The sequence below is a fragment of the Antennarius striatus genome, chromosome 12, assembly GCF_040054535.1.
Source record: "Antennarius striatus isolate MH-2024 chromosome 12, ASM4005453v1, whole genome shotgun sequence".
In the NCBI taxonomy this organism is placed as follows: Eukaryota; Metazoa; Chordata; class Actinopteri; order Lophiiformes; family Antennariidae; genus Antennarius; species Antennarius striatus.
The window spans coordinates 17,944,244-17,967,500 of NC_090787.1; the positions used below are offsets into that span (position 1 = coordinate 17,944,244).

At 48.6% G+C, this 23,257-nt stretch overlaps 1 protein-coding gene across 6 annotated transcripts in view; it reads right to left on the reverse strand.

Moving 5' to 3' along the window:
* si:dkey-100n23.5 overlaps positions 1 to 23,257 on the reverse strand; it is a 45,697-nt gene that overhangs the window by 9,460 nt on the left and 12,980 nt on the right. For 5 of the 6 annotated variants that reach the window (XM_068329718.1, XM_068329714.1, XM_068329715.1 and 2 more), the window contains 3 exons: positions 19,270 to 19,348; positions 16,091 to 16,138; positions 10,761 to 10,843 (listed from right to left, as the gene is read on the reverse strand). In XM_068329718.1, coding sequence (XP_068185819.1) covers positions 10,761 to 10,843; positions 16,091 to 16,138; positions 19,270 to 19,348 — 210 coding nt within the window. Of the gene's footprint in view, positions 1 to 10,760; positions 10,844 to 11,403; positions 13,379 to 16,090; positions 16,139 to 19,269; positions 19,349 to 23,257 lie in introns of those variants that run through there. The other variant, XM_068329719.1, reaches the window with a different exon arrangement.

Below are 23,257 nucleotides of genomic sequence, written 5' to 3' on the forward strand. Positions count from 1 at the left end.
TGCTGAAAGTGATCAAATCTCTCCAGGATGTTATGTAGTTCTGCCACGTGGAGGCAGACCCACCACCGCTGGGGAGGGCATCACCTATGTGATGGAGGTGACAATCGTGACCTTCCTCGTTACACGGCGGGTGAGCGTGAGCTGCTGCTTTGAGTTAGCTGCAAACTGCTATTAGCACCAACTTAGCATCAACCACTGGTGGGTCACACTTATTCTCCGTGAACACGTCCTTCCAACTCGCTAGATCACTCTGTTAGCACAGATGTGGAATTGGCACTGTTGCCACCTTCACTGCCAATCTGTATGTAAAACAGGAATGACCCCCCCCCCCATGAATGTTTAAGTGTAATAAAGGCATAACAGAACCACCCTCAACAAACTATGTAAAAGGAGCTCTTGACTCTTAAATATATTATTACAATCAAATGAACTCATTCTATGTTTGTTCCCACTAATGGCAGACTTTACCCACATTTAAATGTCTGCTCTGCAATGTCACCTTTACTGAAACGGAAATGTGCTCCCAGACTGACATGGAAAACTTTTTCTGCACCAGTTCTCTGCACCCATGTGTGTAGAATGCAGGAAGCTCCAGTGTTTGATGGGATGATTGGGCTTTCAGATCCATCATCAGGGAGGGAGCAGACGAAGCATCCTACACGGTCTGAACGGATGATTTGCCAAACTATTCTGACATGACTTTGACTCATTGCAAAAAAACTTCTGTGACTGGCCAAACTGCCGCACCTTTTATAATACAGGTTGTTCGTTGGCTCTGACAAGGAAAAGTTCCTTGTCAAACCCAACGAGCAAATCATTAAGATCTGGTGGTTTTCCACTTCCCTTAAAACTCCAATGACTCTGCAGGTGAAAAGCACAAGAGATGATTATGGAGATTCATCCACAAATCTGCTTATAATCCTCCCTTATCCTCTTTCGCAGTACGAGGCTGCAAGGTTTATATGCTAGTAATCCGTCTCCATTTACCTCCCAACCACCCTCCGAAATGTGACAGGAAGGAAACCAGAAGTCGGGTTTGACCGACGGGTTTGAAACCAACCTGCAGTGTCACCTAAACCCAGCTTAAAATAAAGCCAAAAGTGCAGCTGGTGGAGCGTAAAGAAGCGCGTCCTTCCGTTTGTCAGCGCCAGGACCATTTCAGAGAAACGCTGCCTATTTTCTGGGTGAGCCCACTACTGTATCTCTCAGGACCAGACCAGCTGCTGCTCACATTCATTTCACTTCCCATTAAAGGTGAAATAAATCAGGAATCCCCACACAACCTCCATAGGGACCCGGACAACACACACATATATGCAAACGGAGGAAGTGAGACGCGAGGAGACGTGCAAAAACACACAGATCGCTGCCCGTATGGAGAGGTGTGTACACACGCTATAACCAAGGCCATATGCGTTGAGGATGTCAGGTTGGGAGAAAATGCAGTGAATATGTGTTTGTGTGCGCATACGGCTGTGTGTGAGTGTGTGTTTGTCTGACGGTGCAGCGGTGAGAGTGAGTGGTTCTATGTGAAGGGGGGCTATTTCTGGCGTCTCATTTTTTTTTTTTCCTGCTGCCGCAAAGAAATGCGATCGGCGTCCGGGAAACGAGAGCTGGCAGCAAGCAATCATCTGCCTGCCACACACATACGCACACACACACACACACACACACACACATACACACACACACACACACACACAAACGCACACAGCACCTCGCAGTGCCGAGCAACACGCGCCATGGCAACGGAACAGCCGCAATTAGAGGCGAAGAGCCTTTTTCCCTCCATCGAGGAAGAGACGGAGAGCGAAATGAAAGGAAGAAAGAGCAGGAGAGCGAGAGAGAGAAAGACAGACAGGAAGGGAGGGAGCGGAGATGGTGGAGGGCAGAGAGACGGCTCCGCACAGGAAGGAGAGAGGGGGAGAGTGGAAGAGGAGAGGAGAATGCGATAAAGAGCTGAAAATGTGCGCGAGTGAGGCTGTGAAGGGGAACAAGGGCCGAGAGCGATGGAGGAGGGGGGGGGGGAGAGAAGGGGGAAACGGTTGAGGGACGGAGGCCGAACGGAAAAGACTAAAAAGCAGATGAGGTAGAGAGTGAGGAGCAGGAGGAGAGATATCCAAAAAGGCAGATTGCGAGACACGAGCGAGACGAACAAAATAGATTACATGCGAGAGAACCCAGATAAGACTTGCGGGTGGGGTGGGGGATGGGGGTGGGGGGGGTAGATAGAGAGAAAGGAGAGATGGAGAGACGAGTGGAGGCGTGCAGAGGAGAAGGGGGCGCAGGCTGTTTCTCCTGTGTGAGCCGGGCTAATGAAAGATGAATGAGGGAGGCTGTGGTGGGAAGGAGAGCGTGGCTGCGGGCGATGCCTGCCTGAGCCGCTCTGTGTGTGTGTGTGTGTGTGTGGGTCAGGGTTTGTGTGTGTATGCATGTGTGTGTGTGTGTGTGTGTGTGTGTGTGTGCGTGCGTGCCTGTCAGGGTTTGTGCGTGCAGAGCAGCGAGTCCCCCAGTCGGCTGACAACAGGGATGGTATTGTGTATACTGTATGACTCACAAGCAAATGATCAGGAACAATACACACACACACACATGCACACGCGTGCACACATACACACACACACACACACACACACACACACACACACACACACACATGTAGAAGCGGACATATGCAGCTTTAAGCCTAAGCCTGCTGCCACCTGTAAGCATGCAGCGAATCATTATCACTTCCACGGCGTCGCTGAGCGTCGCTCACTTATTCAGCCCCCTCCATCTATCACGCTGTCAGTCACTCACGCAGCCCCCTCCCCACCCTCTCTCGATTCCGTGCAAAACGCTCCATCCACAGCTTCTCCCCCATCTCTTCCAATCCCCCCCCCCCCCCCCGCCAATCCATATCACTTTAAAGTCATCAATTTCCTCCCTGCCCATGTAGTTCTTTTTTTTTTTTTTGTGTCTGCCTATAATTGTTGTCGCACGTCCCCGGAGCCGTTACTGTAACAGCCTGGACTGTTTTTCCAAGAGTGGAAGGCGACCAGACAGAGAAGTCTTCCTGACCCCGATCGCACTTCCTCTTTTCTCTGACAGACTGCCTCGCTCTTTTTCTCCCCAACCAGACGAATCACATGCTTCTCCGAGCCAAAATAAGGTCCAAGCGTTGCTGCCGCCGCTTACGGCGAATCTAAGCGGTCTTTCCGAGTAAAGGAGATCATTTCACCACATTAGAGTAATCCCCTGAATATATCTGAGGTCATAATATGACTCACAACCTTTAATAACTTAATTTTTTTGAAAAAAAATCTTGGTGTGTCCGGAAATTGCATGACGCAAGGAAAGACTGAAACAGAGAGTCGACCTTCATTTTTGAGAGTAAGTATTGGGTTAGGGTTGAAGTTTTTAGTCTTATGCAGATGATTTGAGGACATTCAGTTTGAAATAGAGAAACAAAATTTCAAGCAAAACACGAAAGAAGCACAAACCAAGAAACCATAACTAGAAATTTCTTCAATTAATTGGAGTCTAATTACTCTTCATGATGACCCAATATCCTTTTATTGGATTTGAAACAAATGGTTTCCACTTACTGAATCAACTCCTTCAAGGCTTGATACCTTTTTACTACTTAACAACTTCAGGCAACAGAGCAATCAATCTGATCTGTGGTTTAAAGGTTTCTGGTCACTTGTCCGTTGTGCATGTGTGTGTCGGCCTTCAGGGCAGCAAAGACAGACCTTTCTTTGTTCACATGTGATCAACATGTGATCAGCCTTTCAACTTAGCACAAGTTTTAACGCTCGTGAAACATCTGCAGGAGATTGCAATACTGTACGGAGTACGGAGACATGTGAGTGATGTGGTTTGATCACAGGTTTGATTACAGGCTGCTGCCCCTTCAACTTAGAGGTCACAAAAGTACAAGTAAAGCCAAAAAATAAGATGTTTGTTCATTAAAAACTGAATTATTGCTTCAGAACTATCTAAACTAGGACAGTCTGAGGGCCTTCAACAGCTTTGATGTTAAAGAACTGACTTCCTGTTTTCATTGCTTTTTATCTGCTCCACCTACATGGTGCCCTCAGTCTTTGAGGTCAACGCGTTCCAGGAACCACACATGATTGAGAAATACGCGATCGAGATCGCAATCTCAGTCAGTCAGTCATCGTCAGATTACCACCGCTGCATCCGCCGCAGCGGGTCACGGGGATCCGGAGCCTATTTCGGCAGCATAGGGCGTGACGCGGGGGACACTCCGGGCACGATGCCAGTGCACCGCGGAGCCACACACAAAGACATACAACCATGCACACACACACTCATTCATTCATTCCTACGGGCAATTTGGAACGACCAATCAATCTGAAGCGCATGATTTTGGAGGTGGGAGGAAGCCGGAGAACCCGGGGAGAGCATGTGAACTCCGCACACAGCAGGACTCAAACCCGGGTCCGCCGTGTTATGAGGCGGCAGCGCTAACCACTGCGCCACCGTGCCGCCCCGACATTGCAATCTATTTATCTTAAATCTATTTAACCTAAATGTTTATGAACCGTCCCCGTACTGATATTAAACCACTATCTGTATTACCTTTCCCACACTCTTATCGACTGTTTAAAGCACTTTTGTGTCTCACAAAAGTCCGAGACTGACGGAACGAGCGCACTTCCGGATGCCGTCAGCCAATAGAATGCACGTATGGTATCACGTGACTGCCGACCAAAAATCCGCGATGAGGTGGAGTCGCAATAGTTGATGCGCGATCGCGCTAGGGCGCACTGTACTCCCAAAATTTCATCACAACTACGTTCAGCATCAGCCAACTCAGAACATTTCTCTTTTGTGACCTTTCACCTGCAGCACAAAGATGAACCTTTAGGAGCCACAATGGGACCATCGAAGGATGGATCGATCAAGAACGTGAAACGAAGGTATTTCCATGATCAGGTAGCTTCAGAAGGATCGTTGTTTGAGTCAGATTCTAAAACCCTGCTTAATGTTTCCAGAGAAACCCCCGCTAAGGGGTTGCCTCCCATTATATACACACACCCACAGACTTCTATGCACACACACAAACACAAAGCACATTTTTTGGTCAACCCTCTGTATGAACATTATGCCAAATATTTCTGGAATATGTCTGAAAGGCACAAACACACACACATAAATATGTGTACGCGTTCACTAACAGACAAAGAGACAAACTCAGATCCTTGGGGGCCGAAGCCGCTAACGTTCACCAACAGAATAAAACCCAAACAAAGACACATCCTGTTTCCTGGAACACAACACCACTCAAACCTCTATGCTGGGAGCAGCCAGTAAACACACACACACACACACACACACACACACACACACACACACACACACACACGGACATACACAAAATCACAAAAATCTGATCATTGCGCATTGCTGTGCATGTGTTGTCGGTGTGGCCTGTTTCATGTGCCGATGTTTGTCCAGCGATGCCCCTGGCTGTGTCTTGGAGAGTTGGCGCACGCGAGTTTGTGCTTGTGAGCGGCTACGGCAAAGCAGGCAGTGCGTGTCTGTGTGTTTGTGCGAGAGAGAGAGAGAGAGAGAGAGAGAGAGAGAGGAGGGAGAGAGAGAGAGAGAGAGAGAGAGAGAGAGAGAGAGAGAGAGAGAGAGAGAGAGAGGAGGGAGAGAGAGAGAGGAGGGAGAGCAGATGATAGAGTAGGCTTTAGCGATTCCCTGGAGTGTGAGGCAGCGTTTACGGCACTCTCAGAGCAGCCAGAGTGATGAATATTTAAAGATGTGCCTCAAAGAGCAGAGGGAGGGGGAGCAGGGCGTGTGCGTGCATGTGTGTGTGTGTGTGTGTGTGTGTGTATGCGCCTATGAATGGGTGCACACGCCCAAGACTGTGTGAGAGAGGTTATCTAGTTTCGCTGTTAGCATTTGCGTGTGCTCGTGTGTATACCATATACATGCATATGAATGCGGGGACGTGCCTATATGTGCCTGTGGGCAGTTTATGCCTATAAGTGAAGGTGTCCACGGAAAAAATGTACAGATATAGGGACTTCTGAGACTGTATGTAGGTTATTTTTTTTGCCATCAAACGCGAGTTAATTTTGGTATGTATTGATTTACGACGCACGCATGCAAGATTACGTGTATTATTGTGTGTTAGGACGGCGTTAAATCAAGCTGTGTGTGTGCGTCCAGTTTCAAGATGGTGCCTTCCGTGTGTGTGTGTGTATGTGTGTGTGTGTGTGTGTGTGTGTGTGTTTACACCTCACAAGCCCCGTAGGCCAACTCTCTGTCTCGCTAAATGGGGATGAATAGCGGAGCGTCACCGCTGCTCAACGGGAGATGAATGGCTACAGGGTCCTCCGTCTACGGTTACACACCGAACACTACCTGAGACGCACAAGCATAAGTGCACACACATGGGCACACGGAGTAAGCACGGCCATATATCCACCCAAACATTATCTAGGCCACGCAGCCACATGTGGCTGGGCTATCACACAGGGCGTTCAAAGAGCATGACATCCGAGACCACAGACATCTTTGATTGATAAAGGGTTTTTTTTGTTGTCTGTGTGTAAATAAGGGAGACAAAAATGCCAAAATAATGAGAGCATCAAACTTCGTCGTCGTTGGAGTAATCACTGCTGCGTTTTCTTAATGTGGTGAGTCCTATTTTCAGAAATGATACTTAAGCATGGCTAATCCTGATTCAGCCCAGTCACGGAAACCTGTAGGCTTGGAATTGGAATCCTGCAAACATTTGGGATCAAATCAACCACAGACAAGAGGAGGAACAGGAAAAGTTTCACCTCCAAATGTGAGAAAAAAAACCACCAACACACACCTGGAAGCTACCGGTACGTCAAGTTTGAAACTTATTATAGAAATCAGGCCAGTGCTGCTGATCTTATCCAGTCAGGAGAACGTGAAGACATGGATGAATTAAAAATGCTTAAAGACAAAGACAAGCGTGAGGACCTTGCGTTCAGGCTCATCTGAAAGGCCTCCCTGGTTGAAGCAAAACACCCAGGAAAAGGTATTAGGTATTGAATACAAACCACACACGAGCCCACACACACACACACACACACACACACATCAGGCCACAAACACACATCCTTGCATGCTGAATGCAAGATATTCCGAGAGGCGTAGATGCGGGAACGGAAGAGAGCGTAAAAAGGAAAGGGAAAGCAGGAGTGTGTGAAAGAAAAAGAAAGAAAAAGCGCATCCTGGGATGCCGAATGCCAAATACAGTAAGATAAGAGTTAATGTATCCCCCCCACCTCCCCCCTTCATCCCTCCCGTTTGGCTCTCTCTTTCTTCCTCCCTATATCCATCCCACCCTCGCTCCCTTCCTCCTCCTCCTCCGCCTCCTCCCCGTTTGCTTTGAGGGATGAATAATAACTGCTGCTCTGAGATTTCCTCCCTCGTTTTTCAAAGCGCAGAACGGAGATGGGGAAGGTCTGCGTGGCCCGGGCTGCGCGTGTGCGAACATTTCAGAAGCACAGACCCCGACGAAGCAAACACAGGCGCACGGACGCGTGCGCAAACACACGCACGCCTGCGCACGCACACGCACACACACACGGTCTTGTTCTTGCTTGCCTGGAACAGGGAAATCAGATCTCCACAGAAAAGGGGGGAGGGGCTGGAGGGACTTGGGCGCTGTCGGGAGCCCTTACAAAAAATCCCCCTGCAAGCACGTGTAGGCCTAAACACCGCAAAACCCACGCGCGGTATCGAGGGAAACCAAGAATAACCGGAGGATGCGAGCCGCCTCCTGGAGCGACAGGGTGAACTCAAGGTTACAGACACATCACCGGTTCAAGCGCCGCTGCCAGGGCCAATTCGTCTGCGTTGAATCACCTCGGGAGCCGGAAACGTATCCCGACGCCTCAAAGGCAGCCTCCCCTGCCATGTGCAGGACTGTGTATTTGGGGCATGGGTTTTGGGGGGTGAGTAAGGGGGGGGGATGGGAGACGAGGAAAAATGCAAAAAGTGGAGCTTGTAAAAAATAGGAGCAGGCTGTCCAGGAGACACGCTCGCGCATCAAGCAAACAGCGTGCCACGGATATCGGCGGCTAGGTTCCGAGAAGAGGATTTATTTATGCAAACAGGCGTACAGGCGCGCACAGTAGGAATCTAGACAAGCCTTGTAAACAAACACACACCCACATCATAAAACACACAGGGGAGGCGATGTGAGAAGAAGACTGTGAAAACTCTCGTCATGCCCCGGTAGTGCTCACACACACGCACGCACGCACACACGCACGCACACACGCACACACACACACACACACACGAGCTGAGAGGGAATGAAGTGGCGGAGAAGGAGGGGAAAAAAGGACAAAAAGGGAGAAAGAGAGGAAGGAGGAGGAGGAGGCGGGGGGATAAGGGCAAAGGTGCGAGCGTCTGGTGCTACTTTTGTGCTGCCAAATGAGGGCAGGGGAACGAGTGCGAAAGCAAGCGATGAAGGGAGAGAGCGGGAGCGAGAGAGAGAGAGACGTGGTAAAATGATGTATAATGACTCGTCCACGCATGTGTGTGCGAGGATAAGTAGGAGCGCTTTCCCATTTCAATTCGCAACAGCTGGCATCGAATTAACACATTTACCAGCGTGCATTTGGAAAAGATTAAAATTGTGTGTGGCGTGTAAGTGCGTGTGTGCGTGTGTGTGTGTGTTTGTGCGAGTGTGTGGCAGCAGATGAGGGCCAAAAAACAAGAGAGCGTTTGTGTGTGGGAGTGTCTGTGTATTAACGCAATGGATCAGGGCAGGAGAGAGAGAGGGGAGACAGGAAGAGAGAGGGATAGAGAGAGAGGGGGAGGGAGAGAGAGACACACACACACAGAGGGGGGGGGGGAGCACACACACACACAGAGAAAGAGAGAGAGAGCGAGGACGAGCTATACCCGACAGCTTTAGCTGCTGCCCTCGGCCGTCTCTCTAAGCCCTGTTTAGGAGGCTTTGGAGCTCAGATAGAAATAATCCCCCACTCAGACGCACACACACACACACGCGGGCGCGCACACACACACACACGCTCGGCAAGTACACACAAAACAAAAAACACGCACACACAGACACATGGATAGACATGCAGCGCGCACACACTCCCGATCGAGGCGGACAAACAAGCGCACGTACACGCACACGCGGAAACAAGCAGCGACAGCACATTCGCCATGACACGAAACCAGCCACCCGCCTACACACACTCACACACACACACACACACACACACACACACAGGAAAACACACACCGAAGGCTGTCTGCCGTGCACCGCTTCTGCACGGCAGAGCACAACGACATCGGCACGGCACCGTGACAAACACTTTACACACTCCAGCACTCAGCACAGGGGAGGGGAAGGAAGGAGGGAGAGATGGAGGAACGGGAAGGAGGAGGATATGAGCAAAAGGGGGTGGGAGGTGAGTAGGAGAAAGGGGGAGAAGAGGTAGGGAGGGGAGGCTAACAAATTAATAGGACCCGCAGATATATACAGCCAGCGCTGCTGCTGCTGGTGGAAGAGGAGGAGGAGGAGGAGGAGGAGGAGGGGGAGGAGGAGGAGGATGTGGAGGACGACGAGAGCGCAATTCATTCCTGTTCGCTCGCTCTCCAGAGAAAGGCAGAGCGGAGTGGAGCGGAGCGAGAGAGCGAAAGCGTGTTTGCTCAAGAGAGGGAGCGCAGCTTTGTGTGGTAAAGGAGAGGAAAATTGGACGAGGACGAGGAGAAGGTGGGGAAATGACGTAAAATTCGCAGCAGGGGAAAGACAGATAACCCCCGATGGGGAAGTGTTGAAATAAGCAGGAAGGAACAAAGATGGTTTTTTTGAGTGGAAGAGAGGAGAAGAAATTGACATTCAGGGAGTGGAGGAAGAAAATAAGAAAGGGGGGGGGGGATAAAACAGGGAAGGAGAGGAGGGTGGTTTGGGGTTAGCACAGGATGCAGTTTGTCATCTTCATCAGCCGACAGCCGGGGGCCGGGGATGGAGGAGGAGGGGGCTGGGATGGATGGACGGGTAAAGGAGGAGAGAGGGTGATGTGAGGGGGTGTGGGGGTGGTGGTGTTTAAGCGCAGGCTTTGAGAGACGTTGACCCTGTAATTGACCTGTGTCTCCGCCTACATCGCCGTGGCGACAAGCAGAGCCGCCGCAGCTAATCACTTAGTAACCCTGACCTGTCAATCACACTGGTTCCGTGCCGAGTGGGGGAAAGAGGAAGCGGGGAGGGAGCGGCCACAAATGAAAGAAAACAGCGGAGGGGGGAGAGAGCGAGGGATCGAAGGAGTAATAACGGCACCAGGGTTATCATTTACTGGACCACCCACCTCCCCCCTCCAACCCTCAGCCAATGAAGCCCGGGTTTTAAAAAAAGCCAATAAAATGGCTCTGTAGCTAGAACACACACACACACACACACACACACACACACACACACACACACACACACACACACACACACACACACACACACACACACACAGACTCTCTCTCTCTCTCTCCTGTAGTGTCCATGCTACAGAGAGAGAGGGAGACGCTTTTGAAGAGTTCCGATAAGACAGAACAGGGGAGGAAGACAGGAAAGGCAGAGCGAGGAGGAGGAGGAGCAGGGAGATGGTGACGGCTTGAGAACAGATAAGATAGCAGAGCAAAAACAACAGAGTGTAGAGTTTACCGGCCTTTCAGACGTCTGTCTGTGTGTGTGTGTGTGTGTGTGTGTGTGTGTGTGTGTGTGTGTGTGTGTTGCGTGCGTGTGTTACCTGTTGATGAGAGGAAAGATCGACACCAGCAGGTAAACGGAGGGATACCACTTCAATGGCTTGATCTCCTCCGCCAAGGAAACCTGGAGGAGAGAAAAATGACTAACGACACATGGAAAGAAACCGAATTCACAGGTTCTTCAAACACACGCACGTACGCGCGCATACACACACACACACACACACACATACAAACACACAGCAAGCGTCTTAATTGGAGGATCAGTGTACTGGGGTGAACAACAAAGGCCAATTATAACTTAATAAAATATTAACCTGCTGATAATACGCAATATCCACACAGTTATGAGAAGAAACACGGTTGATTCCAATTAAACTGGAAGCCAATAGTTTGCTGTAGTGTGAACGGGACGGAATCGATGTCTCTATAAGCAGGTAGGCGAGCAGGAAGACAGAGAGACGCTGCAGCAGCTTAAAGCCGAGGTGGGGGGAGAGCCTGGCGGTGGAGAGCTTTTACAACCCGTTATCTAATTCCCGGGAGAGGAGGACTCTCGCGTCCGGAAGAGGCTGAGAAGCGCGGCCCCTGGATCGATTTTCTGCACCGTGCTGCCCCCCCCCCCGATCCCCTCCCTCCCATTCCTCCTCTAGGCTGAGATGCAGCAACGGAGACAGCGCAAAGCCCCCCCACCCCTCTCTTTTCCACACACACAACACACACACACACATAGCCATGCCAGGGGGCAGGCCCATAAGCTCTGGTCTCTACCCCCACATGCTTGAAATTAATTACTCACAAGAAAGACCCTGAGGCGTGCGAGCTCTAACGCACGCATTTTAAACAATTCAAATGAAAATAGCAAGAGCCCCTAGTGGTATATTATTGTGTGTGTGTGTGTGTTTGTGTGCGTGTGCGTGTGTGTTGGGAGGGGGGTATAGAACCAAGTTTCCACTGTGTAACGTATGCTGGCTGTATGTGATCAAGTGAACAGACCGGTCTGTGGCAGCGCTAACGTCATCATAATAATAAATGTCATCATAATGGGACGCTCTGACAACACCAGCCCATCAAGCTCTGCAAATAATCATTTCAGGTGTGTGTGTGTGTGTGTGTATGTGTGCGTCCACCAGGAGGAAATGTCGGACTCAAAAAGACACCATATGCAAGGCGAGATTTGAGGTGTGTGTTGTTTTTCGGTGGAGACAAAGTTTCAAGAAATCGAGTTCTAAAGAAAGCGAGGAGTCGGTGATCTCAGATAAAATGTAGGTGAGGTGCAGAGACAGGCATTTGAGGAATTTTAGAGCGTTAGAGACAGGATGTGGACTAGCGGAGAAGGAGGAGGAGGAGGAGGAAGAGCGCGACGAAAGGGCCTTGTGTTTTTAATCACAGCCCTCTCGTGCCAGAGGCCCCTGCGCTGCTCGTGAAGCAAAGGGGAATGAAACTGTAATTATGTGTGGCGGGCGCAGTGGTCCAAATGTAATGACGCACGTTAGATTACAGAGCGTTATCAGGAGGGATCCGTCCCCTGCACCACCCACTGCATCACCCTGACTCGGAGAAATCTCCAAAACACCAGCACTAGAGATTCCAAAGCTTCCATCATTAAATTCAAAGACTTCTCAAAACAGATTTTGGGGTGAAATTAAAGCTCTAAAACTGATGGTTTCTTCCTTGAGATACACAGATTTTCTTTATCATGTAATCCTCAGCGTCTGTATTAACAAGCATTCATTATTCTAAAAAGAAATTTTATAGAGTAGATGAGACGCTACCACAAAAATCCAAGGAAGTTGCTGAATGAGGAAGGTTTAGTGATACAAATGAAAGCTCTGGAACAGATTTAAACTACTTTGGTAAAAGTTTTCCCACCAGTTAAATACTTTGACTGCCTTCTTTATGTTGTCTGTTGTTGCTAATCTATTCATAAACTAGGATTCTCAGAACCAGGTGGAACCAAAAGCTCCTATTAGGTAAGCAGAGGTGACGGTCCAGAGGAACACAACATCTGCTGGGATGAAGGTGAAGCCCAGGAAACGGACGTTTGTGTCCTGCACCGACAAACCCAACTGTACTAGAAGCGCTTGGGGAAGTTTTGTGGTTTGTTCCAACAGTAAAATCACATCATCATGAGACTAGTCTCTCAACAACATGAGATTTTTATTTTATGATAATGCTGCAAGAAAGTAAGCAGAAGTAAAACTACAAAATGCTTCACAAAACAAATTAAATAAAGTTATTCAAGTTCTGTTCGATCAGAAATTAGAGGGAAAAGGAAACAGGAGCTTTAAAACCGCCTGAGCTTGTTGTGAATGTTCGCGGGGATACGGAGAATTATTTTGATAGCACATCATTTGATGCTGATGGAAACTGTGGGATTTTTTTTTTTTTGTTACCTGGGCCACAAAATGTAAATCAGAGAAACACGTCTGTGTGTGTCTCTGTCTGTGGTTGACAGTAGTTTCAGTTTCAGTAGAAAATGAACAAACCGACTTGGATCGTTTTAGTTCCTCTGGTCATGTGAATGCTGTTTGTTGAACACATTTCCTGTCCAGGAATGGGACGCATGCTTGATCCGACAGAGGGATGATGAACTGGTTGAACGTGTTTCCTTCTTTGGCCACCCTTTGCGCTCACGTTTCTCCTGGCGTGGATACCCATCCTGGAAGACGACGCCTTTGTGGGTTTTTTTTGTGGATATCAAAACGTTTCTCCACCTTAGTTACTGATCTTATTTTCTTTTTTTGGCGGTATGAAGACACAGACGTCGCTCTCGCTTCACTGCCATCTCCTCCGATGCCCGTGTGTCAACGGCTCCCACTGCTCTGTCTGACAGGCAGCAGGGAAAACACTGATAATAAGTAAATGTTCATGGTGACAGGATATCCATCGAATCTTAATTCTTGTGATTCCGTGACACAAGTCACCCCTGAGAGGACACACACACACACAGACACACACACAGACACACACACACACAGACACACACGTGCGGTGGTTACATGCGCCCAGAAACACAGCTGCACATGCATGCAGACAGACAAGAAAAGCCCTTCACATTGTGACTCCAGGCAGCGCTTGTGTGGCTCAGCAAACAAACACCCTGGGAAGATAACGAAAAAGCAGCTCGCTGTTTGCTCAGCCAGCTTTGTTGCTAACCGACGGGACCGGGCTACTGTGTGTGGAGTTGTGCAAATGTGTTTAAAAGGTGTGTGTTTGTACGTGGACAGACTTAAACACCATCTTTCAAACATCCTCTTGCCGACCTGTGCGGCAGCAAGCCCTTGTGGCAGTCATGTGTGTGTGTGTGTGCGTGCGCGTGCATGTGTGTGCGTGCACTCACGCCTGACCACAAACAAATTGCTCAAGACACACAAAAAAGCGTCACAATCATGTGACTGACGGCCCTGATAACTGCCAACACTAGTTATGCACGTCATCACTCAAGCCAGAGACACACACACACACACACACACACACACACACACACACACACACACACACACACACACACACACAATAATAGCGAGGGAGGGGGATGGTGCGAGGCTGAGTCAGAGTGAGGAAAAAACATCAAGAGCTGTGAACGCAGGAAACTACATGTGCGAGCACAGAACAAAAAAAAAAAAGTGTGCCTGTGTGTGTGTGTGTGTGTGTGTGTGTGTGTGTGTGTGTGTGTGTGTGTGTGTGTGTGTGTATGTGTGTGCGAGGGTAGCAAAGTAAGAGAGAACATGTGAGGCGCAGAGGGGGGGAGATGTGGCGACGTGAATGGAAATCACCAGAGCCAGCGGTCTTCAGACACCCAGCAGGAATCGCTTTCTCTAGTTTACGCCTGCTGCTACACACACACACGCACGCACGCGCACACGCACACGCACACACCAGAGCTCGCTGGCTTGGCAAGCACAATCAGGGAGGCTGTTGTTGTTGTTTTAAAGCGTCGCAGCGCGTGCATAAACGCTTATAAATATTCATGTCCATGAACCTGGCTTTTTGCGTTATTCATGCTGGGTACGAGTACAAGAGTGAGCGAAAGGGAGGAACGAGTGAGTAAGAGAGGAAAAAGAAAAGGGGGAGAAAGTGAGAGAAGACAGAGTGAACGGCGGAAAGAAAGAGCAGGTAGGATTGAGGACTGGGAGAATAGGGAGAGTGATAAAAAGCTCTGCTGACTTATTTAGACTCTGTGCTACACAAAGCAATTAGCTCACATGAACAGAGGATTGATGCGCGCACACACACACACACACACTGGTGACCATTATGACAGTTTAGTGTGCAGTAATTACATTTGCCACTTAGGGGCAGCATCTACATAACCTTAACCCTAACCTGCCCTCCAAAACTTGCCCTGCAGGGCAAGAAGAGGCAACAACAAAGTGTGGAAGTGGGAGGAGGGGCGAGTTAATTAAAGGCCCCAGTAAACAGAGACTGCTGTTTCAGCTCTTCATGAGTCATCATCTGACACTGACTGCCTTCGATGGGTTGGGGGGTCCCCAATGGCTGCGCATGACGTGTGGGTAGGAAGAGGTATGATGTCATCCTGGAGGAAATTGTGAAGCCGGCGGATTAGTTGAAGCAGAGAGTTACGGGATTTACAACGGACACGATTCAAAATGAAAGATTTAACTTAACACAGCAGAGGCCGAGACATCCTTATCCGTCCCTGGAATGGGTAAAACCATTAAAAACTAGCGTCTGCTGCCCAAAATGCAGCTGCTTGAAGAGTTCCCCCGCAGAGCAACGGAGAACTTAATGCGACTGTTCTGACAGACTGATTTCGTAATCCCCACGACTAAAACAGCATTTAACCTGCCATCACACTGTCACTCCGACGTCTCCTCTGGTCAGACAGCGTTTGACAAGCACTCCCCCTACAGTCTGAAGCTGAATTTAGGGGGTCGACCATACCTGGAAATTTTGGATGCAGACGATCGAACGCACACAGCCACAGAACGCTCTGATTGGCCAACAGCGCTGCGTGAGGAAAGACGGTTTCTTTCCCATTCTTCCTGCTTTTTGCCACTTCTGTCCCTCGACCCCATGCAGGGCCCCTAAGCATGCAGTCTACACGTTTCCTTTTCATGCTTCCACCTAATTCTTTTCCAATAAGTCAGGAGACGAAGGGACAGGACAGCTCACACACACACAAAATTACACACACATCCAGAACCGTAGATGTCAGAAGGTCAAACTACTCCCCGTTGTTTGACACCTACCCAGCATGACCACAAGACTTAATCCTGCACGTAGTCTAATCCTCACGCTTTGTGTGCAGTCATGAGTGTGTTTGTGTGTGTGTGTGTGTGTGTGTATGTGTGTGCGCGTGCGCATGTGTGTTGAGGGACACAGTGGTCGGACAGGCAATTACCGGTACCTTTCGTCTTTCTCTCTCTGGGTTGAAGGTTCCCAACCATGACTGCATCTGTGCAAAAAAACACACAAAGTAGACAGAAAAGGTCAGAGTAGTTACTTCAGCCTAAAAAACAGCAAAATAATCATTTGATCATTTAAATATGTTGATCTTTTCTGGAGTGACCTTACGTTTAGAGAACGGAACCTTCAGTGACAAGTAACAAAAATGCCCAAGCCTCATCCACCATCCCTCCAATAACGAGCTGAGAGGAAGACGGGCATTCCCTCAACACACAAAACGGGAGAGGAATGACACCATGTAACGTAGGGCACGTCGATGATACAAGGGCGTCTTCCTTACGTCTCCTGCATTTATTCCGTACGGATTTAGGCTTATTTTTACAGGGATATGGATGAGAAGGACAAAACGGAGCCGAACCACAGGAAATATTTGGAGGCAGCGCACTGACAACTCAAGGGTTCCACGAAAAAAAGTGCAAGTACAACAAAAAAAAACAACTTCATTATATCACTACGGTTGTAAAGGACGTATGGAAGCACGTAGGTGTTGACAGACTATTTATGGAAGGAGGCGTCTATGCACATGAGCAGAGTGAAACGGACCTCTTATATGTCATGCTTCTTCTTGCTGTGGAACACTAATTCATTGTTGAATATCACACACTGCAGCGGCGTTGTGCCGCCATTTTTTTTTCCCTAGCATTAACAAACAAAGGCATTGTGGACCGTCACTGAATAGCTGTTGTGCGATTTTTTTGTGTGAAACTGGGTGGAGAGAAGGAAATGGTAAGCTTCACCACACACAGAATAACACATGGTGGAAAAAACAGACAACAGGTGTAAAAAAAAAAAAGAAGTAAAAAAAAAAAAAGGAAGGACTGTTTTTGAAGAAGTGTTACAGAAACAGGAAGGAAGTGGAGCAAATACGTTAGCTCCGCAATCTCCAGAGAAAACGTGGGAATGCTTTCCGCTTTTCCTCCTGTCTCCTCTCTCCGGGGAATGCAGGGAAAATGTCAACACACACGCGCAGGAACCCACACACACACACACACACACACACACACACACACACACACACACACACACACACACACACACACACAGTCACATGCATGAGACTGGGATTTGCAATGGTGGGACGGGGCGGGGGGCCAGTGGGACGCCAGAGGGTTTATGTAACCTAAGACATCACAGACAAATCCCTTAAGGCGTGAGCTTCACGCACACCAACAGGCAGGGGGAGTAGGGGGGCGGTGGGGGGGTGAACGATACGCGCCAGCAGATCCTCTGTTCTGTTACTTATTTACTCCATGTTACCCAAGTTCCTCCAGACTGGCGTGATGGCCACCATCGGTCTGCATGTGACCGCAGCGTGTTTCTGCCGCGACAAACAAAACACATATACAACATTTGGTTGGAATGAAGAGCGCTTTGTTCTGAAAAGCAGCGCTATCCAGCAAAATAAAAGCACGCTTATAATAAGCGGTAACACTGCCGGATCCCCCTGTGTGCAACTCTGGCTTTTGTTTCAGCCTTTATTAAGCCAGACCATAAAAAGTTGAGCAACTGAACAAGTTAAGTGTTGAACGATAAGGATTAGGGGGGGTTGTGTGTGTACTGATTACATCCATCAAACAAGCGCAATCAGACGTCTCGGTTTGGCCTGTTACGAACTTCTCTCGTCGTTGCGAGCTGACATAGATTCTCGGAATGACGCCATAGGTTTCAAAATAATCCTGGTCTAAATGAGTTGGACTTGGGGAAACTAATGAGATATAGTCATCTTCTCTGTCCACCTCGCATAACACCTCACTTCACTCGGCTTGCTCATCTTCATCCTTTTCCCGGTTGCATTGCTTCCTAACCTGCCTTCAAAGCTTTCAAATTCTTTCAAGTGAGACAGCCTGGAGGTGAAAACAGATAAGGCTTGAGCTCTTTATAAATATGATAGAGAAAGCATGGCGAGAGGGGGAAGGAGGGGAAGAGATGGGAGAGGCAGAATGGGAAAGAGGAGGGGGCGCACAAAGAGAGACGGGCAGACGTGGAAGGGGAGAAAAGAGGGGAGGAAACGTGGAAAGTGGATTGCAAAGAGATGCAGAGAAAAACAGCAGGATAAGGGAGAAACAGCTGAATGCTGTGAGCTGAATGAGTCACGAGATTGCGATTGCAAATCCGCTCCATTCATTCATTCATTCTCTTTATCGCGGTCGTGATAAAGAGATGCGTAGTCTTTGGCTTTCCCTCCGCTTCCGGCTACCTGCTGTCTGGCTCCGATGTCTGACTGCCGCCCAACTATCTGGGAATCTGTCTCGCCGCCACGCTGCTCAAGCCTCCACCAAAATACGGAAAGGTAATATTAGGCAGCATTTAAACTGAAGCCACATCAGGAGGCCACACACATGTTGCTGTAACATGTCTGCCAGCAGCCGTCCGCTGGCACTAAAGCTCCACTGCTAAAGCTACAATATGGTGTTGTCAGATGAGGGGAATGACAGCTATGTGAGCTGTGGAATGCTGCCGGTGTTCCCACTGCGCCCTCACAAGCAGCTACAGGGAGGACGTGCTAAATCAAGTTATCAACGCATTATCTGGACAAAATGAAAGGTTTAGACGACGTAATGGTGAAAACAGAGAAATGTGCCCATCACACGAGCACAGCCTGCCCGTGGCAATAATCTTCAAAAAAATATGTTTGCCTCATCAGAGCTGTAAATGATGTAAAAGGCAGGAAATTCTTACATTACAGAAGCTGGAAAAAAATGAATGAATGGTGGACATTTTAGCTTCAATAATTTTCTTCCTTGACCTATTAATCTGTGTTTTACCATTTACCAATTTAAAAAAACTAGTCCGTCCTTAAATAATTATCATCAGGTCAGCTTTGTTAATGCATTCATGATATCATAAATCACTGTACTGAAAAACGTTTGAGTCGTTTGACAGTTACATAATCACTAAATGAAATCTAGTTTTATTTTCTATCGTAATCTAAAATAATGCTTCACACATATCCAGTAATTTAAGGGCCTTTTTCCTTAACTCTCCATCTCATCATCATTCCAGCCAAGGGAGGTCCGCTGTCGTTCATATCGTCATTCAAAATGGCGTCCGAGCATTTCGTTTCAGGTACATTCCTGAAGACTCAGGCCACCGCTGTCTGAATGTTTGTTTAGCACTCACCCTCTTATTGGCCACGCAGATGATCCTGGCGTAGCAGCAGATCATCAGGAAGATGAGGCTGAATAAAGGCACGTACCATCTGCACAAACACAAGCAAAGAGAACTGAAAATGAGCAACGACATGAAATGACAGCCCCCGCTGTCTGAGACGGTTCTTGTGTCTGAAAGGCCATCGTGTTATTTAAAACGACAAATACGAAGTCAATGTTTAGTTATTAATGCTGTCCAACCAGAATAAAACCCACATTTGATAAAGAGTTCCTCTTCAGGGCTGTAATCTGAGAGATTAGCATACGGGGAGAGTCTGGAATCATTCTGATCTGATGAAGCGTTGCTTGTCCTTCAAATGACCTTTAATTTCTGTTTTAAATGAATCTTCTCTGGAAAATCTGTTTACATGTAAGTCAGACCGTTTAGCCGGCGGACAATGGGGAGCATTTTTCTACACAGCTGATGTACAGAGAACACACAGCACACACACAGAGTGGATTAGGCCTGACTCAGCACCTATGGACCTCGCTGCACCTAGTTTCAGTTGAACAGAAGAAAATGGCGCTGAAGTCACAGCGACAGAAATGCCTCGCATTCCTACGAGATGAAGGGCTGACAATCAAGAAGGCTCTGGGAGAGTAATAGCATGTCAGGTATTTCAGAATGGATGACAGCGAGCGAGACGAGCGGGTGGAAATGGAACGATGACTTTGTTCAAAAGGCAGCCATGTGTTGCTCAACCTCTTGGGAGGTGATGTAAGCTCCGAGGAGTTTCAGCCTCTCCCCCCAATCATGAAGCAAACCTTTGTCTGGCTCTGATGGACGGGTTCCTGGATGCCGCGTCTCTGTTTTGGTGTCAGTGACTCGGTGCAGACCAGTCAATGCTGTGTGACAGGGCGGTCCTTCAGAGCATCTGGACCGGGAGGCCCCCACCCCCCATCCTTGTGGCCCTACGTGAGCCCGTCACACATAAATACATGGAAACACGTGGTTCCAATGGAAAATGGAAGTGCGGTAAAAGTCCAGCACTGCGCTTGAGAAGTCCTGGAGGTGTGCTAAAAGCTGCAAATTTAGCAGCCATTTGAAAACAGTAAATATACGGCCCCTGGAGTAATTTAACTTTGCCTTCCATTTCGATCTCTTAAGACATGTTACAGCTGATTACCAAAATAAACTTTTTATTGGCAACGAGTTCCGCAGAAGACATTTGTTTGGCAGCAGGAGAAGAGAAAAGCAGCGTTACACATTACGTGTTTTCACATCGTTGATTATAACCGCCTTTATAAGGTGAGACATTTGTGTGTGTGTGTGGGCATCTGTGTGTGTGTGTGTGCGTGTGAGTGTGTGTGCGTGCGTGCATGTGTACATGCGCATCCACGCAGGTTCAATAATGGCATGGGACAATGATAAAAGCGTTTCAGGGGAGACCTGTACGAGTGTCACCTCGGTGTGATTTAATAACCTGCTATCCGGAATAAACAGCGTCCAATTACACCAGCGCACGTCCTGTTAATGATAGAGAGACGAGGAGGGGGGTTGGCGAGTTGGTGGAGAGGGGAAAGGAGGGGGTGGCCTTTTTAACGATAGCGTGGGGGGGGGGGCGGCAAGGAGGAGAGAATGACGGGCGGCAGCTACAAAGTGCTCTAATTAGCATGATAATGATCTGCCATTAGAGTCCGCTGCGCTCTACAGCTGAGCACTACCCGGAGAGAGAGCGAGCGCAAAGAGGGAGACGGGAGGGGAAAGAATGAGAGCGCCAAAGAGAATGAAACGGAGGCAAGAAAGAGAAGATTCAAAGTGGGCAAGGGGATGATAAAAAGTGATAGCAAGACAAGAAATGGGGATGGAAAAGGTGGATGGATGGCAGCAGATTGTAGGTCAGGACCAGAAAAAGTGGGACTAAGTAAGAACCATTGGGTGATTAAAAGACAGGGGGAGCGATAAGGTCACGGGGAGAATGAAAGGAATAGCAGAAAGGGGTTGCAGCCAATAGATCACTACGGAAGGATGGATAGAAAGACAGATAAGCACAGAAGGGTTCGCAGACAACAGCAGCGAGCAAGAGTGGAAGCCCGTAAATGGCAGAAAGAAAGTTCATCATAAACGCACGAGATCGGATCTCGTGGCCTCAGCCTGGCCTTCCCTCCAGCGCTCCCCACGTGAAGAATGAAGCTGGGACGAGAGCACGCTTGACCGAGGGGGGGCGGGGAGGACATGTCGGTTTGGTTACACCTCGAATAATGAAGCGTGACGCTGCTGCTGAGGGAAGGATCACGATCTACCTGTTCAACTCCTTGTTCAGGGAGGGGACAAAACCAGATGCATGGGGTGTGTCTCACCAGCTTGCACGGCTGTAGACGTTAGAAACACAAAGCAAGTTCCCCTTTAGGGGATTAATAAAGGATTCTGAATGTGACTATGGCTGTAGGGCCACAGTGAGCAGAATAAAAAGACAATAGTAAGACGGGCCTTTCAGCAGGTATAATGCTAACATTGTCTTTCCTCTTAGTGGTCATTGAAGTTAAGACGATAGCTTCCTGCTCAACCTACACTTTTAACTGTTAATGACGAGGACGTCTTTCAGCAGTCACTTATTAATTTGGTATTTGTGTATCAGTTAAAATTTAGCGCAGATTCTACAAACATATTAAAATATAATAACGCAAGAAATTTCTAAAGGCAATGAACGCCATAGATTTTTCTTTTAATTATAATCTATCATGTCACCTTCGGATATTCGTAAGACATGCTCTAGAGAAGATGAGCACTCCTTCACGCTCACCTTAAAAAATCAAATAGGTAAAAGACAAATAAACACACAACTACTTACCATATCTGCTATATGTATTTGTGATTCGCACAATCTAAATTCTAACGTACAGACGGACATGACGGATGGAGAGTCTGACCACCTGACTTGAACATCCCCCAGAGCTTGTTCGCTCACTGAAGGCGTCCTGATAATTAACAGCTTTTCATTTGAGGCGCCGCGTCCCCGCCGTGACACGCACCGGTGGGGCCCTCTAAGAGCGGTGACTCAGCTCGGGCCGAGTCCTTCCTTCCATTTGCTGACTCAACCTCTGAAATTCTGCACCTCTGTCACAAAATGCTGTCCTCTGCTTTTCATTCACCTTCCTCTTTCATCCCCTTTCGCACCCTCCTCCTCCTCCTCCTCCTCCATGCCTACCCCCCCCCCCCCTTCTCCGTCCTGTCTGCGCGCTTCGCTGAACTCTGATGAAGACACACTTCGGGGCGTAGGCAGAGACAAGGGCAATCCATATCTCTCACTCTGCGCTTCTTCCCATCCTGCTATTCCGCCCCTCTCTCCTTCTCACGCTGAGCGATTCCCTGTCTCTCTAACTGTAGCCTTTATGCTACCCTCCACCTTTCCCACTTTTCAACTTTAATGCTAAAACCTCTGCTCACATGCATCCCCCCCCCAAACAGGCTGTCGGAAGGCTGCGAGTGTTACAGCCTATGTGTTTTTTTCCTTGGCGGGTGCTGCCTTGGCCTCTAATCTCTCGTCTGGTTTGATGTAATTAGAGCTAATGAAGAATTCCCTGATCCTCTGAGCGGCTTGTCCCCCCTGGGCCATGACAGCATGGAAAACTATAAAGAGTCAGGGAGCAGAGGAGCACTGATAAAAGAGACACGGGCTCGTTTAGCGCAGCTGATAGCTATGTGTTGTTCTGCATGCGTGTCCGCGTCTGTCTGCACAAGCCTGTCTGTGTGTGTGTGTGTGTGTGTGTGTGTGTGTGTGTGTGTGTGTGTGTGTGCGCGTTTGGTTATTTGTTTAGAAAGATTGATTCCCTGCTGATGCCGCAAGCAGAAATGCGATTACCTTGGCTCATAGCAAAGCGTCGTGCGTGTGCGCGCGTACGTGACGGGAGCGTCTGCGCTGGAGATTGGCAGAGTCCTTGCAGACTTAGGGCCGGTTGCAGAAAGCAGTCGACAGGCGTAATCCTTCATAGCTCCTAAACACTTAAATACACAGCGT